The 25749-nt window shown below is 43.7% G+C and overlaps 1 protein-coding gene across 1 annotated transcript in view; it reads left to right on the top strand.

Annotated features, from left to right (window-relative positions):
• The first annotated feature begins 2696 nt into the window (after nt 1–2696).
• Nucleotides 2697–25749, top strand: part of c8b (complement component 8, beta polypeptide) — a 49891-nt gene continuing 26838 nt past the window's right edge. Inside the window, exons 1-2 of the mRNA XM_076745037.1 lie at nt 2697–3052; nt 20471–21088. Coding sequence (XP_076601152.1) covers nt 21019–21088 — 70 coding nt within the window. The 5' untranslated portion in view covers nt 2697–3052; nt 20471–21018. The remainder of the gene's footprint in view (nt 3053–20470; nt 21089–25749) is intronic.

Below are 25749 nucleotides of genomic sequence, written 5' to 3'. Positions count from 1 at the left end.
AATGTCTGAGTACATGATGATTGGCCATGCTACAGGAAATGAAGAGGTCTGGGGTGAGACTGATAAAAGGACAGGAACTTTTCAGCAGCTGGAGCAGTCAGGGTCAAGGGTCACATGTCATTTATCGATGTCAGGCTTCTCCCTGCCAGCCCTTCCTGAATGCTAATCACTCACACACTGCTCCGACAATACGATGAGACTTGATTAAAACAGTCCATTAGCATAGAACTGAGTGGAGGCCGAGCACAATGCTCAGAAGACGGCCGGCTCTCCTCGATAACACGCTCATTCTGCCACTGTTTTCCTGTGTCAAGAATACAGCTGAAAGGCCTAATCAGCGGTCAGATCTTTAGCGAGCTACAAACACTGGAGCAGATCAGCATCGCCTGTGTGTCCAATAAGCATGTTTTCTGCTGTTGAAGTACATGTTGTGCTGTGATCCTAAAGCTGCTACTCTGTCATTGTAACCAGGAACTAGTTATTGATCAGCTTTCACTCCAAGGTTTCACAGAGAGGTGGGGGAGGGGGGGAGTTTACCATCCCTCCTCTGGGAGATGACTAATCATTTGACCGGGAGCGGTGATGAGAATTTTGACTGCGGTAATCTCTGGATTGAATGGAGATTAACCGCCATGTGGGGTGATGACTCTCCTCTTTGTCTTTTTTGTCTGGATGGGGATCTGCTCGCCTTATCTTATCGCTCTGCCTCATTTCTCCGGGGCAGTTCCCCGCCGTTATCAACACAGCTCCATCTACATGGAAATCAAAGCTTTTGCAGAAGAGGAATACGATTAGGGAGGGGGAGAAAAGTCTAATCTCTCCCCTCTTGATTCATGCTAATAATGCACCTAATGCAGCAACCTACAGTATGAAGAGCTGAGAGACTGGAGGACAACACACGCTTGCTGCAGTTGTGAAGGTGGATGGATGGATGGATGAACAAGGTGGCAAAAGAGCGATGTGCTCGTGTGTAACTCATGAAACATTTCATCTGCAGGGCTTCTTTATGTCTGTGGGCCTTGAAAATGAGGATTAACTCTCGCTTCACAGAACCCAGCTGCCTGATACTGACCTCCTTTGTTTTTTTAATGACCAAAGAGTAGATGCCTGTGTGCATTTGTGTGTGTGTGTGTGTGTGTGTGTGCATACACAGTGGCTGCTAAAGGGAGGGTGGGTTACAGAGGGGATTAGAACCCACACAGCAGTCTCCCTTCAGAGTAAACAAAAGTACATGCTGCTGTACAGTGTGTGTGCCTGTGTGTGTTTGTGTGTGTGTGTGTGTGCGTGTGTGTATAAATGTATAACATGCCACTGCCACTGCTGGTGACACCAGACAAAAAAGAGGAAGACTGAGTCCATCTGTGAAAGCAGCGGGATTAAGCTGTGCTGAAGCCAAGAGCTGCACGTCAATCAACCCGCTAAGTGTATGTGCAAGTGCGTGTACCTCTGCCAGCGTGTGTGTGTGTGCGCGTGCGCGTGATACTGACACAACTGTACACCCACGTACACACACTGCTCTGGTCCGGCAGTGGGGGAGGGAGGACCCCAACACTGTTGTTTTCATTTGTAATCTCTGGGATGGAGTAAAGCCAGCGATGCATCAATCACACTCAGTGGCTGCAACAGGACAAAGAATTGAAAGTTTTTTTGAGCACGTGTGAACTCTCGAGCTGGAATCAGATATGAGTGACTGTGATGTGGAGCTGAAAAACGCCTTATGAAGCAAAACAAGAAAGCTGACATTGAAGACGAAACAAAATATATTTCATGCTGGCTGGTATCTGCTGGAATGTCCCTGACAGTCTTGTTTACACCCTCCATGCATTGACTCCCCCTCCCCTCCTATTGGGGCCTGTCTCTTTGAGAAGCTTGTTGTTGCTCTGTCAGGACCCCCGACTGTTCCCCCATAATGCACCAGCACTTCTGCATGGCCCCCTGTGGGGGCCGTTCTGAAGCCACTAGTGTGCCCGCTGCAGCCTTGCACAAAGGTCGAGGCCGTCATGCAGTAGGTGTGTATATACGTGTGTTTGAGGGGGCTTGACCTGGATGTAGCAGCCCCCTCAGTGGCCGGGCATGAAGGTGGGGGGTCATTATGGCCCCGCGTGCCGTGTAGCAGTGATTGAAGCTGGCTCGCTCCCCTACACCTTTCACCCCGGCTGGAGGGGGAAATTGAAATCAATACAGCCTATGATGAGGCGACTGGAGTGGGACAGGGAATGGGGGGTGGGGGGGGGGCGCCTTGATGGATGGCTGGTTTAAGGGGGGCGATCAATTACCCTGATGGATTGCTTTTTGGGGATTTTCAGAAATGAGACGGATCTGTGCTCCTTAAAGAGCGATCGTCCAGTGAAGGAGAAGGAGTGGAGGGGACGCTGCACCCCGCGAGGCTGGAATATCATTCACTTACATCTTTGTTGTTGTGAGAAGTGGCAACTGGTCCCTCCTCCTCTCCCCAATCCTTTATTTTTCGAAAAATGTTTAATCCCCCCCTGCACACACACACATACACACACACACACACACTCCCTCTAACGACCCCCCTCTCTCTCTACATTATTCTCTGTGCATTTTAATTTTTTTTTTTTTCTGTCACCGGGGGCCCAGTTTCCCCGCCCACTCTCCTCATTTTCGCCTGAGTCTAGAATAGTGGAGCCAAGAAATAGTTAATCTCTCCGGCTGCTGCTATGATTGGCCGCTGTATGCAGCCTTCAGCCTCCTTGAATGAGAAACAGGGGTAACCAGGCAACTTCAGAGCCGGAGAGGAGGGGGAAAAAGAAGAAGATAGGGCTTTACGGGATCTTAGAATTATGGAAGAATTCTGAACATGTAAAAAGCGAGGCAATGTGATTTCACCTTGTGTGTCCGGCAAATGGAATTAACAAATGGATTTTCTTAAACACGCTCTCTCCCTCTCTCTCTCTCTCCCTCTCTCTCTTTCTCTCTCTCTCTCTCTCTGAATGGGGGGGAAAATAGAGCGCTCAAATGAAGGGGACACAGATGTGGATTAAAACGCATAAATGGGACACTCCAGAGAAGCATCCGCTGAGAAAAGGTGAGTGACATGTCAGTTCTGAGCTTCTCTATTAACGGGAGTCTTTAAAACTGTGAAACTGAGGAGCTGTTTAAGGATGCCAGGCAGCTCAGCGACATGGCAAGATTTATGGATAGGATGCGTTGGCCGCTGAATGAAAATGGGTTGCGGAACCGTCCGCTCTGGATGACTGAGACACAGTCACACAGAGGGTCGAATGACAGAAATAAGATCAGAAATGAGCTTGTGAGTAAGATCATCGGTGCTGCTTGGTGGATTTGAATGTGGAGTCCTTTAAAAGCGCAAACGCCGGTCGCCTGTCAAATAACCTGCTGTCCCACATTGAATTGCGCACAAATTGGAAATGGACATTTCGTTTTGAAATGATTTCGATGCGTGACTCTCATGTACACATTATGCTGCTTTACAAGATGTGATCTAAAGATACAAGTATGAGCCAAAAGCTTTTTCAACCACGTCTGAACCCCCTCCCTCCACAAATATTCAAATGAGGAGATGTCCTGCTGCAACAGCAGTAAGTCATCTTCAAACGACTGCCTGTTAACCCGCTCCGGTGGCCGGTGAATGACTGAACGATGACGCAAATGTTGATAAGTGTATCGATTTGTGTTCAGAAACCGTTAGATGATGCTCAGCGGGCTGCATTGGGGGATGAGTACCTGTGGATGGAGGGTTGGATAGGAGCGCGCAGCGCAGCAGCGCCGGTCTGACCGCCAGCGCTGAGCCAAAGTCTGCCTCAAACCAGCGCATAGGCCTGTGGAAGAGTGGCTCCTCTGGTTCTCAATCACGTTCAAGGGTCATAATGGGGATAAAAATCCTGTCAGTTGTGGAAGCCTCCAGGCGTGGGGGCGGTGGGGATACGTGTGAACTGCGTCAAGGTAGGCAGTAGCGCCCACATTTGGATTTCCCGATGGGAGATGGATGATATCAGGGGCCAATGATTCTTCTTTCCCCCTCCTTTTTTTTGCACAGAACACTTGGATTGACTTTTTATAGGCTGTTATGGTTTGTGGTTCATTATGTAACCGTATTGATCCTATTAAGATAATCAGCAGTATAGAAATATTTCGATTAACGCGGCATTTTCTCTTATTGGAGGCGTGTTTTATTAATAAAATTCAAAAATAAAAGTTATGCATTGCAAAATACTTTGTTGTAAGACCAATCTTGAACAATTTCCTCAGTGACCTTTATGAGGCGGGTACTAGTAGAGAGTTTAACCCCGTCCTAACGTGATTTTCCATGATTTTAACCCCTCAAAGCTCATCCCCCCGCCCTTGGGTAAAACTGAATCTGAGCCAATAAGACCAGTTGAAATTTTCAATGCAGCGCTGGACCATATGTCTATCATGATGCCCTGTGTTTTCTGCTTGAGTGCTAATGTAAGAGCAGGCCTGGATGGAAAATGGCTTTGACTATGGCTGTGGAAAAGCAATAACAAAACAGCTAGCAGTGATAAAACAAGCTGCTGGTGAAATGATTGGGCTCACCTCCATCTTGTTGGCTCAAATGACCACAAATCATGTTTATGTTGCGGCTTGGCGCGACATAAGCAAAGGTCGTCGTTTGACATTGGTGCCAAAGTTCATTGGCCACTTCTGCCCATCGGCCAAACTGCCTTTAGTAATCTCCTTACAGAGGATGTTCTGCAACAGATTCTAAGCTGCACCCACTGGCTCAATCGTAGGACACATGTGCTGCACATGCACGCACACACATGCACACACACACGCACATACACACACACACACACACACACATGCATGCATACAGTACAATTTCCAGTTGTCATCCCAAGACAGTTCTTCAGCCCAGTGTGAGTTGTGGGGCTTAAGATGGAGCTGAACAAAACACTAGAGAGCATTAACGTCTCCAGTAGGGGTGTCTTTGTTGGGTCTCCCAGTGGAATCAAGACACTTAATTTAACTCCTGACAGCAAAAGCAGCGAGTGGATATGGGAGCTGGATCTTATCCGATTAAGACCATAATGCCTTTTCCCCTTTTGCAATTATTGTAAAACGGTGAAAGTGGTTTGGTTATTTCTTTCTCATGTTATCTCAGCACAATTACAACAATGCAGGGACAACATTTCGGCTGATTGTTGTTTTGCACTCCTCCTGAAATCCTTGGGGTTGTCTCGCTCATTTGCCGTAGTGTTGCTTCTTGCCTTTTGTCGCGCTGAAAGCTTGGTGTATCATCACATTTGTTGTTTCTCTTCCTACTGCAGTGGCATTACCTCAGCTTGAACTCCCTTAAGATTTCCCAAGTGCTCTGTGATAATGCATCTAACGAACAGGGGTTACAGTGACATTAATGTGGCGTTTCAACATTAGACACATGATTCTTGGAGTGGCCTAAATCTTTTATAAAAGTAGTTCAAATGAGATTGCAAGATTGTGTCTGAGTTCCCATTTTGCTGGCGGCCTTATCACTTCAAGTCTGTTCATTAATGAAGATGTGGCCCTTGGCAGCGGCAGGTCAGAGGTGATCTCAGTTGCCTCACTTGAAAGGGTGGGAGATTGCTGAGATAGTGGTGCACTGTGGGATGCTGAGTGATGCACACGCTCCGTTGGGAGTGTAATCAACATGACAGGTGCATCTGAAGTTGAGAGTGCAATGGGAGGGTTGTGGCAACCAAATGTGTCAGAAGCAAAGGCTCAAACTGCAAGCTGTAAAAGTAGCTAAAGAAAAGGAACTCAGATGTCCTCCATGGGAAGTTTAAAGGGACAGTCCTTTAAGTTTAAGTTTGCTGTTTCATGTGCCAGACTGTTTCTTGGTCTGGGTGAGGCTTATACCAGGGTTGGCCAACCCTGGCACATAACTGCCCAAAACTTTTTTGCACTTATCATTTATACGCATTAAATAAACGAGATATAAAGTGTTAATTAGTGAGCTTTAGAGGAGCTGATTGGTGGATTTTGCTGCCTTTTGACAGAGTCAAGCCAGCTGTTGGAGTCTTTATGCTAAAGTAAGCTAACAGGCTGCTGCCTCCAGCCTCAATTTAGAGTAATTCCGTGACTGCAGTATCAATCTTCTCGTTGAACTCCCAGCAAGACAGCAAAAAGAAATATATTCTCCAACATTTCAAACTATTACTTAAACACATTCCAGGAGAAACATCCTTCAAGGAGTCAAATATGTAGCTTGGACAGGCCTCGGACAGGGCGGTACAATAGTCTCTTGCTGATATCAACACGCTGTTGAGCAAACATAAATCCTGAAATTGGAAAATGTTTTAATGAACATTTCCAATATGTTTGGTCTGCACCTGTTTCAGTGATGAAATTGGAAATAGGCCCACACTTTTAAAAGTGAATACAGCTCCCACAGAGGACAAGATACTATCTTGCACTATTATTATTATTATTATTATTACTATCACTTTTATCTTGTTTTTTTTTTATTCATTTTTTATAATGAGGCTGTGAATTGCAATTCTATTTCCATTAATATCTTGTAACATGTGAATTCATGAAATTCTTTCCAGTAGCCATTTAGACATCTTGCAAGACAAATGGGACGATACTGTTTACAGACGCATCAAAATGGTCAAAGTCATTACCGAATTACTTGTTGAAATGAGAAAAACAATGAGAAAAGTGCAGGTTAGTTAGCTGAAGAATAACAATTACGTCAGCCAATGTTGCTAACGGCAGACGAGGCTTACGTAATGTTTCCATCAATTCACATGTAATTTAGTCATTTAAGTGTACATTCTGCAGTATAGCAGTCAAGCACCATTGACTTCAAGTGTTTTCTCACAGTTATATCCCTTGTTGCACTGACCCTGTTGAGTTGACGATGAGGCGGTGACCCCACCACTATAGAGTGTGTTACTGCAATCAAATGGGGCAGTGAATTGCCAGCCCATCACACAATTATTTCCATTGTGTGGAGCTGGGTGGCTAGTTATCCTTGTGCCTTGGCCTGTAACATCTGGTGAGTGAGTGAAGTGTTCAGGGTGAAGCAGGCAGTGTCAGCCTGCCTCCCATGTTCAGCCGGAATGACCGTCACTGCCGGTTTCACTTCCAGAGGACTGGGCATCTTCAATGCATCAATGACACCAGCCATCACAAGGGACATGTAGCATGCCAAACCAGTGATTCATTAGGACTCAATTAGCTGGGAGGCATGGGGCGTCCTGCCATATGCCTCGAGGTTCTACGGCAATCTGTACCCACTCCCTACTACTGTACTCTCAACTGTCTTTGGCACTGTACAGTCTGTGCATGTGTGTAGCATCAGTGCTGTACAGTACCAGCACAGGGCTACAGTCTGTTCGTTTCCACAGAGCCGTCGTCTTTGTACTATTAAAACAAGTCAGTAGTAGAGATTTAGCGGCTCTGTCTCTAGCCGCCCAGGTTCTGAGCTGGGAATGAGTCACAATGACCTTCAGCTCAACTCATGTTGCGCCAGTTGGCTCCATATGAAATGCTCATCCATCTACTGAAGTATGAGGCTGCGGAGCTCCAGATACTGTAAATCTTAGGAGGTAAGAAAGGGCCCCGCTCAATATCGACTTTGCCTCGCCTGCCAAGAGGCAGCATGTGCTGCCGACAAGATCTATCCGCCCTCAAATCTAGTTTGTCTTCTTATCTGTGCCAAGGTAAAGGACCCCCTTGCCCCATTCCCCGTGGCTCCGCCACCCAATCACACTCCTCAAGAACCCGAAATTAATTAAATTAGATTGAGCAGAGAGGAGCCTTAAAGAGAACAAGGGCAATGAACACACCAAGCTCCATATTTGTGATGTGATGTGATGTGATGTGATGTGATGTGATGTGATGTGGCACATGCACATGTTGCCCATACATGTAAGCTGGCATGTGATACGTATTACTGATACTTCCAAGATTTTAAAGGTCAGTACGTCTAATTTGGTATCAAAGCTGCCACTGGGCTATTTGTTGCACTCATGTTCAAATATTAAAATTTATGTAGCCTACATTCATCAACATGTGACTTTGTTGGAGTGAAATGGAACATGTGTGTGGGATATCAGTTCAAGAGGGATTTGGTCAAATCATTCAGCTATTTGATTGAACTGCTACAAAGTGGCTGCGGCTTCAAGATCATGATTCTAGAGAATTTTTACATCCACCTGCACCTCCCTCACCTGCATTGTTAGATGAGGAGGTGGAGAGTGAGAGAGAAGTTAATAAATGAAACCTCAACCACACACCAAATCATCATGGCAAAGCGTGTGAGCCTCCGATCCACCGTGTGTGGCACACTTTACATCGCCGAGGTGTGAAAAACATCACCTTCTTATTCCGCCATCAAGTTAGCAATAATAAATGTGCAACACCTGGTTTTCCTGTTTCACTCAAACCAAAGCTTGCTGAGAAATGTTTCAGATGATGGTTACAGTTTGTTTAGGTTTAAGCAAATTTAGGAATAGATCTAGTTAGTTTAAAATAGCTACTTCCTTAAAACAATCAACACTGACTGTTGGTTTCACGGTGACATTGGCGGGTCTATTACACACTTTGGCGTGAGATTGGGCTGAGCTATAAATACCTACTAAGACCCACAAGCTAAGAAATCAAGTACACTTTTACAGTACATAGTAAGATGGCTTTGCTGGTTATCAATTCAAAAATATCTAAATAAGTTGTTTTTTTTTCCACTTATATCTGACATACACAGAGAGACAATAAATACAGGGACACAGAATAAAGATGAGTATTTTTACGTCACTAGATCTTTCATTTTTACATATTTATTTATAACAGAGGAGCAAACATCTGACACTAGACTAGACTGATAATTATTTTAGGGTTAGCAACCTTTTAAAGGTTTCTACAATTTGCGGGGAAAACATTACTTTTTCTAAATGAATACTGAATTTTCAAACATATAACATATAGAAACATTGCTGCACATGTCAATAAAATAGAAATATGCTGCATACCTTTATGATACACAGTGATTATGGTCAGGGAGGAATCAGCATTTGACAACATGCCTGGAAGAGAACAAGTCAAATGTTGATATCTCCCTGATGCAGTATGTATTAATCACCTTGGTGTTCATTGTGTAAAGGCCTGATATCAGAAGTCTATATTAACCTAAATATATGCATCAACCTGGTGTTGGTTCATCTCAATAATTTGTCAGTGTACCTTTTTATTACAGTAAAAAAAGGCAAAAATTATAAAGCAAGGTATCAACAAACAAGGTTATTTTTGACTTGGGTCCGTTTTAATTGTATGTGACTTCCTTTTAGTGAGTGACTTCAAGAAATGGAAAAAGCAAAGCATGTTTTTGCGAATTAAAAGCGTAACTTTTCAATAATGCCAGGAGCGCGAGAGGAGCCAAGAAAGGAAATGGAGTCAAGTTGGAGCAGCTCTGCCCCAGTTGTAGACACGTGCAGCCACCCAACTGCACTCCTCCAGCGTTTTCACCGCATTACCCAGAAACGCTACGTTCGTGTGACCCAATTTATCAACCTCTCCTCCCCATTCATCTGCTCTCACAGATGCACTACAGGAGGCTCCATAAGCAGCAGAGCATTCATCACCTCTGAGTAGTGAGGTCCTCCGGTTTCATCCCGTTGGCCCGTTGTGCAGCCCTATTCCCCACAGGCGGGACAGCAGCTCCATATGTGGCTGATGATTATAATAGTGTGGCGGGCTGGCAGCAGCAGGCACTACTGTAGCTGAGATGCATTTGTGCGTGCATTTGGGTGTGTGCTCTATAAAATATGTAATCAAATATAAGCTTAGCCGGGTTTTTCTTCCACTGACAGTCAATTTAAATATTGTTTCTGCCACATCTCCTTACTGCAGTGCTTTTTCAACCCCCTGGAGGTAATTGAGATGTTTAGTTCAGCCTAGAGGAGCTATCAAACTCAATTCTCATGTGATTTCATATTCCCTGATTCTTGTTTTGTTTTGTTTTTTTTTCTTATTAAGCACAGCACGTTCCTGTTGTTTAGATCATTTAGAGATTTGAGTAATCAAATATTAAATGACAACAGACTCTCTCGCATACGACTGAAGCATTGATGAAACTGTTTTAAAGGGGGGTCCATTTAGCTTTGTGGTCATTTTGGAGGCTGCAGTTTATGGTGTTTGTGTACTTTAGTCTCCCCTTATTGATATAAAAGAAACCCCTGTGTAATGCAATGCAATGCAACAGCACCAAGGACTGCAGCCTCCAAAATAATCATACTTTGAATTAACACCTCTCCTAAACAGTTTCAGCTACAACTGAACATTCAAACCTTCACGGAGGTTGGATTTATTAGGCTGCATTAGCTTTTTTTAGCTTTGTGTACCAAATAAACTGAGTGTATAATGAAAATTGCTTTTATATACTGCTAGCTGGAATCAGCAAAATCCCTCTGCGAGAAATATAATGACACCTGAGTAACATTGCGTCTTTTTAATCCACACGATAATGAAACATACATTTTAATGAATGTATCTGCAAAATAGTCACCCAACAACTTGTTTAATCGAATTTGTAAACCAGTATCTGCTTGTTGGAACTAAAGCACAATGAAAAACCATAGCACTTCCATCCTTCCTCCATTAAACGTAATCTAGGCAGCCCTCATAATGTATTGAAAAACCAAATTGGTAGCACATAAATGTCATTTCTAGGAGACGAGGTTGCTCACCCACTTATTTACTGGCTGAGGCAGAGGGGGAAAAGAGCAGAAGTGAAACAATTTCTGAGATACTGTATTTTTGTTAATTAGAAGCACAGGCACATCTGTTAAATGTAACTCTTAAACGTGAATCAAATAGAAGAAAAATTAATCCCCGAGCAGGAATGGATTAACTTGCTGGGGGGGCCCGGGGCAAAAATAAGCTGCGGGGCCCTGTTGAGCACCCGGTTTCTCTCACTCTTATTCAGGAATATTCACCAAGTAAGCCATTAAACTGAAAAAATGAAGTCCATTAAACTAGATTTCAACCTCTATGCAAAACGGAGCCTCAGGATTAGCTCATAATACAGGTGCTGCCTTAATGTCCTTATTATTTCAGTTTACTGTATGCAGTGAACCTGGATCCTCGAGGTCCCATAAAGTTCCCATTGCAGGTGGTTATTTATTAATGTCATTATTAGGCAAAGTGGCGAGAGAAGGCTGTATTTAACTCAATGACTATCAGCAAAAACTATAGCAACTGACATGTAACTAAAACCTAGGATGAATGCATCTCTCTAATTGCTGATGACATTTAATTTTCCTAAATGTCTGCCCAGGCTGAGTAATTGCAGATGCTCTAATTTGGAACTTTGTACCTTTTTTAATTAAATGGAGTTGTCTCTAGTAGCTGTGCCTGCAGGGGACAGATTCTATATTTTTGATGTGAAGTTGCACTGAGCGACAAGCATCTGGCACAGCAACAGCGGTCAGCATGACGTCCTCTGACGAGACCCTTTAGATCACTTCTCATCAGAGCATCACAGTTGGAGACTACCCTGATGTTTCACTCTAATCAGCCATCAAGTGTCATATTCAGAGGGCTTCACTCGGGCTTGTATCCGGCCTCCGCTTTGGGTTTATACAAAACAACATGAGCGACTGAAGAAGCAGATCCTCAGAGAGACGGCGGTGGCACCGCTTGTTTGTGTTCGCGGTCTGTGTGAGATCTTGACCTTGCGATGGCATTGTAACGAGAGGCAGTGGAATATTTCACTTATCATTAGCGGCATGATTAGCTGCCAATGGGCTGTGCCTGGCGTGGTTTAATCCTCCCAGTCTCCAGAGTGCGATAACATATGAGATGACAACAGTTTCACACCCAGTTTCACACCTCCCGTGGTTCCATACGTCGCAGCAGCCTAATCACTCATGAGAGATTAATGAGAGACGTTGAGGTGTGGCGGGAGATTCGCTAATTACACCCTCACATACTATATTGTAGTCAGAGGAATAAACAGCTCGTGTGGGTGGGTGGGTGGGTGTGTGTGTGTGCGTCGGTGGGTGGGTTGTGTGAGCTTCTTTGAAAGTACAGTTTTAGAGACACCTGTTTCTTCACAGCGGGGAGAAGTTGAGCTACAACAACGGCGCCCTCAAGAGAGAAGAGGGAGCAGTTAAAAGCACTTTGTGGAAATGATGATTTCTACAGTACAGCTGCAAAAACCAAATCACACCACTGCAAAAGACCACTAATTGGGATGTTAACAGCAGTCATAACGTAATTTATTTGAAAAAAGGATTCTTTCTTCGCTTGGAATAGCTCCCACAGCTGGCTATGACAAAGCTAGAGTCATGAAAGGAAACCAGATCACCCATCTGCGTTATCACAGCAAAAAGTGTTCGACATGCTAACTTTCTTTGTATGTGCTGTCAGTCAATCCTAAAGTTTCAGGCATATTTCTGCCAAACACAGCAGTCTAAAAGGCAACCCCAAGCAACTGTGGAGTTTTCATAGTGGAATGACAGATATTTCATAAATGGATGATTTGAGACATCTGAATTGTGTACAGCATCGTCAAATCAAGAAGATAATCACCTCTTTTCTCTCTTACACGCAGAAGTTTGGCCTTTAGGGATTGTATGACAATGATTGAGATGGGGTACTTCATCATCGGCCCTTGTCTTTGTAGAGCTTTATAGTGACTTTCGGCTCATTGTTTAGCTGTCCTTGACTCTGTTTTTGTTTACTCTCACTGCTATCATTCTTTAAAATTAAGTTTTGTCCTGAGAAAGCAGCTGTCTTCAGTGAAAATGCTCTAAAAACTGATTATCCTCTCCCTGCCCAGTATCTAAAGGTAGACAGACACAGCGGAGTATTTAGCAATCAGATATTCCCTTTAGGAGCTGGTAGGGACCAAACACAGAGCTAAAAGAGAGAGAATATTGAAATTACATTCATCAAATGGCCAGAAACACAACTCCAAATGAACAATAATGTTGTTCTGTAACTGAACAAGTTCATCATATAAACTTAAAAGGTGATGATATGTCAATGTTAAAAATAGCTATCGCAGGTTTAAACTCCAACTGTTCATGAAACAATCATTTTCACAATATGGCAAACTTGGAAGAATGCCTTTACCAAAGTCCAGCTTAAAATTGAAGCCTCTATTTTTGAACCAATGGCCACGAAGTGAACAGTTATTACAGCCATGACTAAATGAACCAGGCACTGGCAGCAGCTCTGTGCCCCTCAGAGGAAGGCTGAAATAAAGTCGGAATCTGGGGAGAAATTTCAGAAGACTCTCCCTTCATCAAAAAGAAAAAATACATAAGCCTTCAACACCTTCATTTTTTGGGCCTCTTCTCCCTCCGTAATTCATACATTTCCTTACAAGGGACTTAGAGTCCCTTGAAAAGCTCAAAATGACAACAGTAATGAGGAACCAGAAACTCGTACTGTTCTTTCCATTTAAATCGAGTGAAACTCCCACTCCACATTTCAACATTGTGTGTGTGTGTGTGTGTGTGTGTGTGTGTGTGTGTGTGTGTGTGTGTGTGTGTGTGTGTGTCAACATCGATGAGACTGTGAGACAGTAAGCAGAAAAACAGAGAGGTTCCTGTTTTTAGATGGCTGCTCTGTGCTTCCCCTCAGCTTCATTATTGTTGTCTCACCGACTGTAATGTTTTTGTGCTCAGCAGTTTTGATCATGGCAACTTTTATCTCAGCTACACTGGATCTCTGTTGTGTTTGATAGTCATATTGCTTGTCCACAATGTGGCAGAATCAAAATCATGTCTTTTAACACTTGAATACAGTCAGAACAACAAACAGCGAGACAGTGATTCACAGTCGAGTTTCATAAAGAGGCTGCTTGTGTATCTTAATTATAATCATGACCCATGTGCAATTAAAGAGGACACCTTTTGGCTATTTATTTAGTTCAAAGAGAACACAGAGGGAGGAAAAACCCCTAATTGTCTCATTAATTACTCTCTCCATGAAATAATGACCAAACCAAGGTATCCACAGTTCTTTTGAAACTCACAAAAGAAGGCAGGGGTGGGGGTGGCAGCAAAATAAAACACGTTTCAACCTCTTTTCACAAATAGACATTATGTTGGAAGTGAGGCAGACAAAGGAAAAGAGGGCACATGAGAACAGGAGTGGGATGGAGAGAAAAAGGGGTAAATATGGGATAGAAAGAGTGAGGGGAAAAAAAGCTGTAGAGATTAAAAAGATAAATAGAGAGTAAATCAAAAACAGAGGAAAGAGAGACAGAAGGGGAAAAGATTGGCTGTGAGGTAACGTGGTGTTTGTCCAGGCCTTCTGGAGCCTGCCCAGTTCTCTCTCCCACTGAACGTGGTAAATAGCCTGTTTTAACACACTGTTCAGACGCTGAGACACAGCACAACAACAAACCAAATCAACAGTGAATTAAAGACTCCTCGGGGAAGCCACAGAGTAACATTAGAGGAGGTGTTTTGGAGAGACAGATCCACCAATTAACTGTTCTGAGGGGTCCAGGAGTCTCACGCCGGCTATGTTTCCAGACCCGCTGCACGAGCTGGGTGGAATTAGATGAATAAAAGTGGAAATGTAGCCTATCTTGTTTTCATGCTATTGTTTACTGTCACCATAGGGAGCTAGTGACACTTTATTAGCCTGAATATGTCTGTTATAGAGGCAGAAGCAGCCTAAGAAATGCAAACTTTCAAAATAAACCCCATTAATATTTGCATCTTGAGACGTCTGCTGTGCGAGCGGCTGTGTGTTTGTTCGTGTCTCAGACTTGAAGAGACCACCACACACACACACACACACACACACACACACACACACACACACATCCTCTCCTCGCTCTTCTTCCATCTAAATTGGGCCCAGTTATCCTGCAGCTGAGCTTGTAAAAAAGGATAATGCAGGAGCACTTCAGAGGGCAGCTCCTCACTGCCCTCTGCGTAGCTGTGCCCGGCTATGCTGGAGCCACGCCTAACTGAGTGCACAGCTCCGAGGCCTTTACTGACATAAATCTGCACAGCAAAGCAACTGTGTAGCAACGCTTATTTAGTTTACCAGCTGTAGCTGCTGAACCCGAAGCAATGAAGCTTCTCTTTCCCTCAGAAAGTAAACGAGAGCGCTTGAAATGCCCACACTGAATTTTTTTGTATGTTATTTTCTTCCCCCACTCCTCCTCGCTCACACACTTGACTGTTCCATCGTCAGAGGCCCTCCATCTTGTCAGAATGAGGTGAACTAATGGGCCGTGGCTGAACAGCCTGAGCTCAGAGGCTATCAGTTCCCCCTGGAAGGCCAGGAAGGCAGAGGAGGCGGAGAAGAAAGGAGAGGTCCTTCTCTTTCTTTGGCTGCAATATTTTAGTTTTGCCTCAGATAAATCCTTGCAAGTACCAGAGGGAATGGTTTAGTTTATTGTGCGACATTAATGCAGAGGAGTTGTTCCCGTTTCTTCTGCTTCAATTATGTGTTAAAGTTTACAATTGCTAGAAGAAAGCTTGGTAATTTACTTAATGTCACTACCTATTGTCATTAGGCAGCCCTTTCATGCCTTGATGCTTCTATCATGCTTTGGTTTACAGCCATGCCAACAGTGTGTCTGTGTGGATGACAGTGTCAGTCTGTTGGCTGGTCTGTTGGTCCGCTCCTTTAGTCTAGACCGAAATATCTCAGCAGCTATTGGATCAGTTCTCTTGAAATCGTGCAGACCTACAGACATAGGATATACAGATTTTGGTAATCCCCTGACTTTTCCTCTAGCGTCACCATGAGGCGCACAGTTTTTTGAACAGTGATGGTTTTGAGTGAACTATTAGATGGATCACCATGGCATTGATGACAGTCCCATCAGCCTCAGCTACACTTTGTTTTTAATACTAAATAGCACGTGATAGCGTGAAACTAACTACTAACATGGTGAACATGGTGAGAATACTGTACCTGCCTAACCTCAGCATGTTAGCATTGTCAACATGCTCATGTTAGCATGTTCGTGTTAGCATTGTGAGCATCAGCTCAAAGCACCTTTGTGACAAAGTACTCACAGAGCTGCTAGCATGGTAGACTCCATGTTTGTTATTGTGCATTATGTCTCTGTGGCTTTAAAACAAGCCATGACTGCGTGTAACATGATGAACTCACTGAATCATACGGTCAGAAGTGTTAATAGATTGCACTGTTACCCTAAAGACCCACATGTCAGTCAACCACTCGCTGCTTAGGAATCTCATTAATCCAGAAAAAGCAAATTAACCTTATCTTAGATTCCAGGGCTATCAGCTTATCTTGTAAGGCCACATGAGACGACCTTGTTGTTGATTGTGAGGCGGCAGTAAGGGCTGTTGTGCAAAAGAATAAAACATCTAGCCTTGGAAAAAGAAAACATTTGGCAGCAGTACAGATTAAAGGCTTTAGGTATGGAGAGGATATAGCAGAAGTTGGATGGCCTTCCCTGCCATAGGTGACACAAGGTAACACAGCAGGGCTATTCAGAGGAGCTTTGCTAGGCCAGGTTGTGACAGTTGTGTCCTACTCCATAAGCTGGGGGGCGTTTTGTAACAAAGATGACCAGCGCGAGGTGCCAAAGCCGGTCTGTCGAACAAACGTTCCACCAGCCCCGGGCCATGCCAGCCTTGGCCAGGAAGAGACGGAGATAGTCCGGGGGATGGGGCCTCCCTGCTCCTCTGCAGTCACATGCAAGCTGGAGAGCACAGACTGCGCCTTCCGTCGGGACCACAGTGAATGGAGGTGTAATTGGCCATATCCAGTGATAGATGGCTGTTCAACCTTTGTTACTCATCGGTGGCAGGATACACGGCGGCTTGTCTCACAATATGAGGTTGATTGTGCAGTCTATTAAACACCAGTCTCAGGAGGAAATGTTACTTACTGGAATGCTGCAGCTTGAAAAAATCTCAAGAATGATCCGATTTAAAAATCAACGCGTGTTCGGTGATTGCCCATTATATTTCTGAGACGGCGAACATGACAGAAATTCTGATCAGACTTAATGAATCGTTTTCATTCACAGAGGCGAGGAAGATAGAACTCAATGTAATTGTTGGAAATTACAACCCTTTGTCTCACTAACATAAATCAGATAAATAAATTATAGTCTTTATTTTATTGCAAACAAATGATCATATTAAGCAAAGTCCCCATTGCGTGTGCATTAAATACATAAATATGAAGGACTGAAAGCCATAACACAATTCTGTATGTTGTTTTTGATCATTAAGGCAGTTTACAGTGTGATTGGTAGAGTGTTTTGATTGACCTGCACTTCAACTCGCTAGAGGTTGCAGGCATCTTCCTGACAAACTGATCAAAATAACAAAGAAAAAGGGTTTCTAGTCATGAAAAAGATTCAGATCACATGTTCTCCCAATACACCCAAGCTGCATGACAAGATAAATGTACCTGCATGTTGCCCAGGGGGTCTAGTTCATGGTGTGAAGGTATACGGTACACTCCAACGCTTTGCCTGAAAAATCAATGGCGTGCATGATTGATATGCTTAATGTTAAGGAAGACAGAGTTTCCATGCATCAGGTTTTCTCACTGCATGCCTGTTTTTGTTCAATAATCCAGTCACAGGATAAAAATTCTGACGCAAGCAGGAAACAGACATCTCAAGAGATGATTTGTGAAATACAGGCAGACAGAGACAAAGACAGTGGCGGGGTGATGGAAGGAAATAAAGAAATGCAAGCAGAAATAAAACTGACTTCCCTCAAGGAAGTTTTCTTTTGCGCTTGAGAGAGGTAGTACTAAAGTGAACAAATTAATAAATAAAGGGTGGCTTTTGTCAAGGGCTTTTGACATCCCCTAACAGTTGAGAGTAGCTGGAGAAACGAGTGATGCTCGTTAACTCTGACCCAAATCATAAGAGACACTGGGAGCTGTTAAAACACAGAGCAGATTGGGGAGTCTGGGTGACCTAGATAGCATTGCTTTTGACAAGCAGCCGTACATCACATTAAATCACTCTTCCGTCTAATACAATGAGGCATATCTCCCTCGTTGGTAATGAAAATTACATTCTGATAAGGTTCTTTTTGACATGGAAAATACCTCTTCCATCGCTGACACTCCAAGGCTCTTTCTGAGACATACTTATGGGGAGATTGCCCCTTACCCTGGTCCTGGGTGACATTATCTGCCTCATAAGCACACATGAGGGGTGACACATGGGCTAGGACAGCCACACACAAGGAGAATGGGTGGCAACGAGGCAATCGCATTGAGCTGTTGTTCAAGAAATGAAATGTGTCTTCACATCGCAGTTCAATCTGGAGTAACGGGAGGGTTGAAGGACTTGTCTGCAGGAGACACTGTAGAGAGATCAATTTGTTTTTTGAATATGTAACGAAGGGAATGCACAAAGCTATGCATCTGTACGTTGAAAAAAAATGTTCATCTGGAAGCTCGTACTGCAAAAGAAAAAAGAAAAAAGGTAGATAGGGATGTAGGTCTGTTTGTGACCTAGAATCAGGGACTTAACGTAGAGTGCTGGGCAAACATTTTATCATTCTGGACAGACAGTAGACACCTGTGGGATCACAAAGCTTTGAAGACACAGCAAGCGTCTTGATAAATGGTGCAATAGTAACATTAGATTTTCTCGTAAGGTTTTTGCGAAGGTAACACTATGTGACCAAACCATGGGCAAATTTAGTAGTGAAGTCAGAAATGTGGCTACTAGCCCTGCAGATAGTTTCGGTTTTATGTTCCAAAGTTATGATATATCCCTTTCTGAAGATTTTTGGCACCGCCTCAATACAGTGGTGATGAATGGAATTCCATTTGTGGCAACGTCTTAACAGCAACATCTTTATCCAGAGACAGTGTCCCAGTTACTCTGGATAATCCACAATCCTCACTGTGAATAGCTTCTCTTAGGGACTATTTTTTTCAATAGACAGTAGTTCCAATGAAAACTGCTCACATTGAGGTCTGTGGATTATCCAGATTAACGAGGACACTGTTTCTGAAAAGATATATTGCTGTTATATTGAATTTTGTAAATGATATGTTTAAATTATGTGAGCAGCAGAAATTTAATTTAATTTACTGCTATTCTGTTATTGGGGTGGATGAGAGGTCTCAAGGTACGTTCAAACTGAGTGCAAAGAAAGTTGTCGCAACTAAATGGTTGCATTTAAAGTCAAGTGCAAGTGGAGATAAATCACTCTGGGAGGCACAAATGTAGGCAAAGACACGACAATGCAAGGTAGCTTTATAGGAAGAGACTGGTAGAAATGAATAGAAAAAAACTTGAGTTTCTGGTGAGCTCTAAGATCAGACACAGGTTATTGATCTGTACGTTGCAGTACAAAAAAAATGTAAACAGAATATTTGCATGGTTGCTGAAACCAACCAACCAGCTATCACTCAAAGCAGCCATTCCCTTAATTATGTGTAAATTTAAGCCTTAATATAGTTTGAATGAGTGAGTTACATAAAAATTCTCCCTCTTACAGTTGTCATTAAGTTAAATTGAAATTAACTATAGAGAGCAAAACTGTCTTTTGTACCAGGCTTTAAACAGGTTTATTTCTGCTCTAAAGTCAGGCATTTTAATGTGGGGGTCTATGGGAAATGACTCCTTATTGGAGCCAGCCTCAAGTGGCCACTGATGGAACAGCTTTTGTCACTTTGGCTTCATTTTTGAGGTTGCCACGTGAGGATACGCTTATTGTAATTTAAGTAAGCATTTTACAAGCCAAGTATAAATCTTACAACACAGAGAGTTTCATCGAGACCAAAATATCTACTGTAAATAAAATGAATTTTTAAAACACATTAAAAATGACACTCACATTCCCACTCACTCTCACCACACACACTCACAATGTCACACAATGTCACACAGGATAATGTGTTCCCGGTGCTCGATGTGCAGCGGCTCTTTTCAGGCCAGGGTAGGCTGAAGGCCTCTTTCTCCAACAATGGCCTATCACCATGCCAACAGAAACGGTGCCAGCCACAGTGCCAGCTTGGCACGGCCCCGTGTTAGCAGTGGATGATTCAAGGGCATTAAAGCACAATGTGGGGGGTTCCAGTTTATGGACGACGGTGCCAGGATTTCTACCAGAGTTTGCTTTGAAACAGCCTGTCATTCATCGCTCTCTGCTACTTCCCCTCCTCTCGTGCTGTTTGTCTGAGCTGGGAGCATTTACAATCCATCTTCTGAAAATTTGCTTTGCATGCACAGAAGAATCGGTCATGCTTTAATGTTCTATATTTACTCACAAGCACTACATAAAACAAGAGCATCAAATATTTTGCCACAGGTCTCCTTCAAGGGTGGGCACTGAACAGCATGCATTTGCTGCACTCTCATTAAGGATTGATGATCCAGAGGACATAATAACATCTTTGTTGATTTGTTAAATTGCTGCATGCCATTTTGTATGTTAGCTTACTGCTGTAATGAGTGATCAAGGAGCATGTGTTTGTCATTTTAATTTTTAACCACCCCTAATTTAACATTAACTGTCATCCCTGTGTCTTCATCTTGCAGTGCTCGGAGCAAGAGACTGTGATGGGCTGTTGGACTGCATCTGAAGTACTCTACCAAAGAATAATATCCACTCCTGGCCCACTCTGAAGAACAATATTTCATTCAATCAATGCTGCAGTCTCCCCTGGGGGGAATTACTCCTGAGTAATAGGTGGACCCTCAGAAAAGAGCAACAGTGGACCATGTGATACTTGACCTTCACGGATAGAACTCAGGTACACTCCAGAAGATGTCATATCTGATCTGAGGCTGCTCTCGAGCGGATCACCCAGCCTATGATTTAATTATCTTTTCATGTGTTGTTTAGCAATACTCAGACACCATGGGCCAATAGCGACAGAGCCGATTTATCAATGCTGGATCTTCATTTCTTGAGGAGTACCAGGCATCTCACCATGGATTTGAACAAGATTTCCTCCACCAAAGAGTGACTGTGAGAAAGACTGGAGTGGGGGGAATTGGACACTGGGAGTTGGGAGGATTAGCTAGTGTGCTGCTAACTCATGGTGGATCTGCTGTGAGCAGGACAAGGGACTCAGCAGTGGAGGATGTCAGCGGAGGCCGAGCTCCAGCCGGGTGTCAAAACCAGCCAGCGAAAGGAGTCTAGGAGGATCAAAGGTACGTCAATTCTACTTACCAATCTCACCAAGCTCTGCGTTAGGGCAGCAATTCTGTGCTTTAGATGCATGTAAAATGTTAGGTTCATATGGTGTTTGTATTTGATGGGGATTGAGATAAAATGATTTATAATGCTGAGAGAAAAGTACTCAAGGGGCAGGAAACGTAGAAAAGGGAATCAGGACAAAATGGGAAACTGGCAGCTTGCTCGTGTTTGGCAGGCACATAACCTTAAGTCATGTTTGGATGCAGCTAAATAACACTGGACTACATGGAAAGAAGCTTCACTCAATCAAGCCTGCTGAGAGTCTCCCTGTCTCGTCCCAGGGATCCAGATGTAGTAACAGCTATTCCATGTAGCCCCAGGGTTTGGTAGCGCCATGATTTAGGTGTCATGGACAGGGTAATTCACACCCTGTCGCTTTGATGAACAGCATAAGTGATGTAATAGGACGAGGCATTCTCCGAACGTTCACTGGGAGAATGAAATGGGATTGAATTGGCAGAGAGGAGGAAAGAAGAGGAGATAGAGAGGTAGAAAGAGTGAGATTCACAGGGAGGGGGCATGATGAGGATGCTTTCTCATTTGCCTTCCCTCTCTTCATCCTCTTTTTCTCATTTCTCCATCCATGAATAAACCCACTCCAGCCAGTCCAGTAAATCTGGCTTCTGTGGGCTGGCTGTAACGAGGCTGTGGGGCCAGGTCCTCTGCGGCTGTTTCACCGGCCCTGTCGGCTCACTCAGATAAATGGCCGGGCTGGAGGAGGGCCCATTGATTTGAGTTAAGTGGAGGGGGAAGAGCTGAGCAAGGGAGCTATTACACACGTGGCCATGCGGCTCATCAGTTGGGGCTATCAGCACAGGCTATCACCCTCTGATTTTACCATGTTAATCACATGTGCTGCAGGGCCCATTGTCACAATCAGAAAAGATGCTATTTAGATCCATATAAATGGAAATGTGGTAACATGAACGCATGCAGACTGTCGGCAGCACAGCTAGTAGTGGTTGTGAGCAGGATGGGGCCACGTGAAGGTGAAGGACACTGCTGAAGATCAGGTTAATGACTTGTATTTAGACAAAGAACTATTAATATTTATATGGTCTGGAAGCAACAGAAGAAATTGGTGTGATTTAAGAGACAAGGTTGCCATCATTTTATAGTTTTCATCTCGTCAACAATCCCCATGGAAAGACCAAAAGCAAGTATGTGTAAATCTGTTATAAATAAAGTGGGAAGGTTGTATGTGGGATTGACTGTAATTTATTTAACACTGTTTGGCCAGGAACTTGAAAAGTAGAGAGGAATGGATGGAAGTCTTGTCTTCACCATAAAGAGACTTCATGAAATCACTGACCCGGCCAAGAAATAGCTCAAGCATGCAACTGCCCATTGTCATTGTTTTGGTTTGGTTTTGGTTCGTGTACGACTTCAAGATACAGCGTGATATTTGGTGGTGCGGTTTTGACAAGGCCAGGCTCGCTGTTTCTCCCTGCTACCAGTCATTAAACTAATCTAAGCTATCTTTAAACTTAATGCACAAAGCAAAGAACTGTCTTCTCACCTAACGCTAGCCAAGGAAATGAATAACCATGTTTCCCAACATGTTTAAGTATTCAACATGTAGAAGTAGAAAATAACAAAAATGTTACTTAACAGGCAACATGTTAAACTTTACGTTGAGGTTACTGCTAATCATCAGCAGCTAGCTTAGTTGAGTATCAGAATATCAGAGACAAACAGAACTTTTAAGGCTGCGTTGGACACAATATCTTGTGTTTTGTTTTGGGGATGTAATGGCACTCACATTTGGAAAAATCAAACCTCACTGCAGTAAACTCTGCCTGCCGTGGTAAAGCCAACGCTCCCCTCCATCCATCAACAGAATTGCTTTACATGGGTGACTTTACTCTATCTCCATAGCAACTGTTGCTCTCCCACTGTAATCTGTGCACAAAAAGATGATGCATTTCAAAAGGAGAGATGGGGAACGGAGGACAGGGAGACATTGAGAGAGAGAGGGGGAGAAGGACAGAGACAGAGCAAACAGACACAGAAAGAGGCAAACAGCAGATTAAATCACCCGTCCCCTCTCCTACTGACTGCATGACATTTGACATTTGAAAGATTGTAAGAGGCAATAGAAATACTAACCATTTCACCCTGTTCAAACACTATTTCACATATTGGACCAAATCATCTGCTGGTACACTCGTCCAGCTGTTCATCACACTGCTTCACCATGAAAGTGATAATAGCATCATGGAGCCCCTACCTGACAAATGATCTCAGCCATCACCACCCAGCACACATCAATACCTGTGTGTAACTCTGCAGTGATTCAATGGTCTATCTACTGCCCTGACGATGTGCACAATACCCCTCATTAACTCTGTAACTGCTTTAACGATTAGTCATTAAACCAAAACCTGGATCTTGTGTTTAATGCCAAAGTCGGATAGAGGAATTTTGACATCAGTGTGGCTTGGACGAGGGGACACGTGCTGCTGTTAATGTTTGTGAATGTGTATCTGTGTGTTTGCTGAGGCTTATGAAAGTTATTTTGTGCACATGGGGGAGGCAGATGGCGGGGACAGATTTGCCTTCCTCAGACATCCATTCTCTTTACTGCTGCTTAAAGTCATCAGCCCTCTGCACTGATAGTGTTTTCATTTCAAATGTCCTGTGCAGAGACACGCACAATAGTGGTTAACGTTGTACAGTGAATGTAGGTGAACGCATGACTTAGTAGGCATCGCCATACAGTCTCATTATAGCTCAAAGGATGGCGTGTGTGGCCCACTAACAGACAGGGACACTGACAGGAAGAGACATGCAGACACAGATACACACTCAGAGAGGTTCAAAGGTTAAGCTGCCTCGATGCCCGGATCCCCAACAAAAAGTTTCTTGTTGCCAAGTCCTTATATCTGGAGGGGCACTTCTGACTCTCCATCTGTTGCCATCTGTGCCTTCACTGTCCCCATTCTAGTGTGGCAAGGAGGAGGATGCAACGCTGTGATCAGAGACAAGCCCTGAAACAGTATGGAGCAAGGCGAACAGTAATTGTTCTCTCCATGGTCCTGGTGCAGGGCCTGTGTGTCGGGCGGGTGATAGTAACGTTTGATTTGAGGCCCTCTGATGTCCAGGCTGTTAAATCTCAGCTCTGTTTTTTGAAGATTTGGCAATTTTAGGGCATTCATCTTTTTTGTTAAATGTTTGGAAAATAAAGGCAACAGGAAATATTGGGAGCAAAGAGATGTGAAAGATCCCAAGCTGGATTCTAACCCAGGACGCATGCATCTCAGACCACCAGGACTCCCAAATGGCAGGCATGTTGTCCTATGTGTAGGGTACACTTAGACGCAGACTAACAGTAGACAATGCTTTAGGCAGCCCTCTGTCAGACAAATTATGAGCATCGGACTTATGGGCCAGAAATATTGTGTGGACCATTCAACCTTGGGTAATTGTAAATCCAGAAAGCCAGAGGAATATGTGTCACCCCAACACACACGCACCTTCTCCCGCTCTCTTCTCCTTTCTTACAGTGTGTAACAACATGAAACAGCATGCCCCGCAGCTCTTATGTTTTCAAATACAGCGCACTCGCTCGTCTGGATTTGAACCCAGAGCACGTAGCGTACGAGTTATGCCACTGTGTCAAGACTCTCATTCGGTATGCAAGGCCTACTTTTTGAGGATCTGTGCATAAACCTCTAAATCTCTCCTGAAGTGTTATTAGGGGAAACGGCACTCTGTATGTAAAGAAACAAATGGCACAGAACATCTGGTTAGAGCTCATCTGAGAGAGCTGCACTGAATTGGACCGATCGTGTTTAAAATGCAACTGGAGCAGCATGCATTTTACATTACATTACAGAGTGTATGAGTCAGTAAAATCAGGATGGAATACATAATACTGTATGCATAGACTACAATCACTGTGTGAGGGATGGTTTGAATCAGGCACAGCGATACTTATCGTAGGAGTCCACCCTCCCTTGCATCTGTTCCGCAGGGTTTAATGAACAGCACTTACATAGCAGTCTCTACAGTTTGTCTTTTTCCTCTGTTTGTCATCAAAGGGGGAGTGTTCATTTCTCCACATGCTTGCATGCCAGGCTGCGTCTGGTTGATGTTCAGAGGTACACGGTGGCTGTATATAAGACTCATTATTCTCTGGCAGAGAAACAAGTCTGAATTAGACCCAGATTTGACATTCACTTGCTTAGAGACTTTAATGACTTTAGCATCGTTGAGCCCTCCCCCCTCCTTTAGAGAATTCTGCCCTCATGAATTAGTGAGAGGGTGTGCATAGCCAAGACAAGAGCTTGCATTTTTTTTTCTCCATTTGCACAAGCCAGTTAATTTGCTCTTGTTCATAATTTCTAGTTTTTCTTTTAGATTTTTTCTTGGAAGTTGCAGGGATTGACCAAAAAATTGCCTTTGTCTTACGGTAGATGTAATATGGATGGCAATGTGATTGTGATGTGATTCTGGGTGAAATTAGGTCATTTTGGTGTAATGTGTCTATGATTGCAGCCTGCGTTAGGCATGTTAAACCCTTTTCTCTTCTCAGACACAGCGTAGCCAGCTCCTTAAATGTGCCGTTAACTGATGTACTGTAGCCGCTCGTGACCTAGAATCGAGCGAGCAA

This window comes from Chaetodon auriga, chromosome 12 (genome assembly GCF_051107435.1).
Source record: "Chaetodon auriga isolate fChaAug3 chromosome 12, fChaAug3.hap1, whole genome shotgun sequence".
NCBI classification, from domain to species: domain Eukaryota; kingdom Metazoa; phylum Chordata; class Actinopteri; order Chaetodontiformes; family Chaetodontidae; genus Chaetodon; species Chaetodon auriga.
Note: the sequence above shows the minus strand (reverse complement) of the source record. Positions and strands in the feature narration are given on the sequence as shown.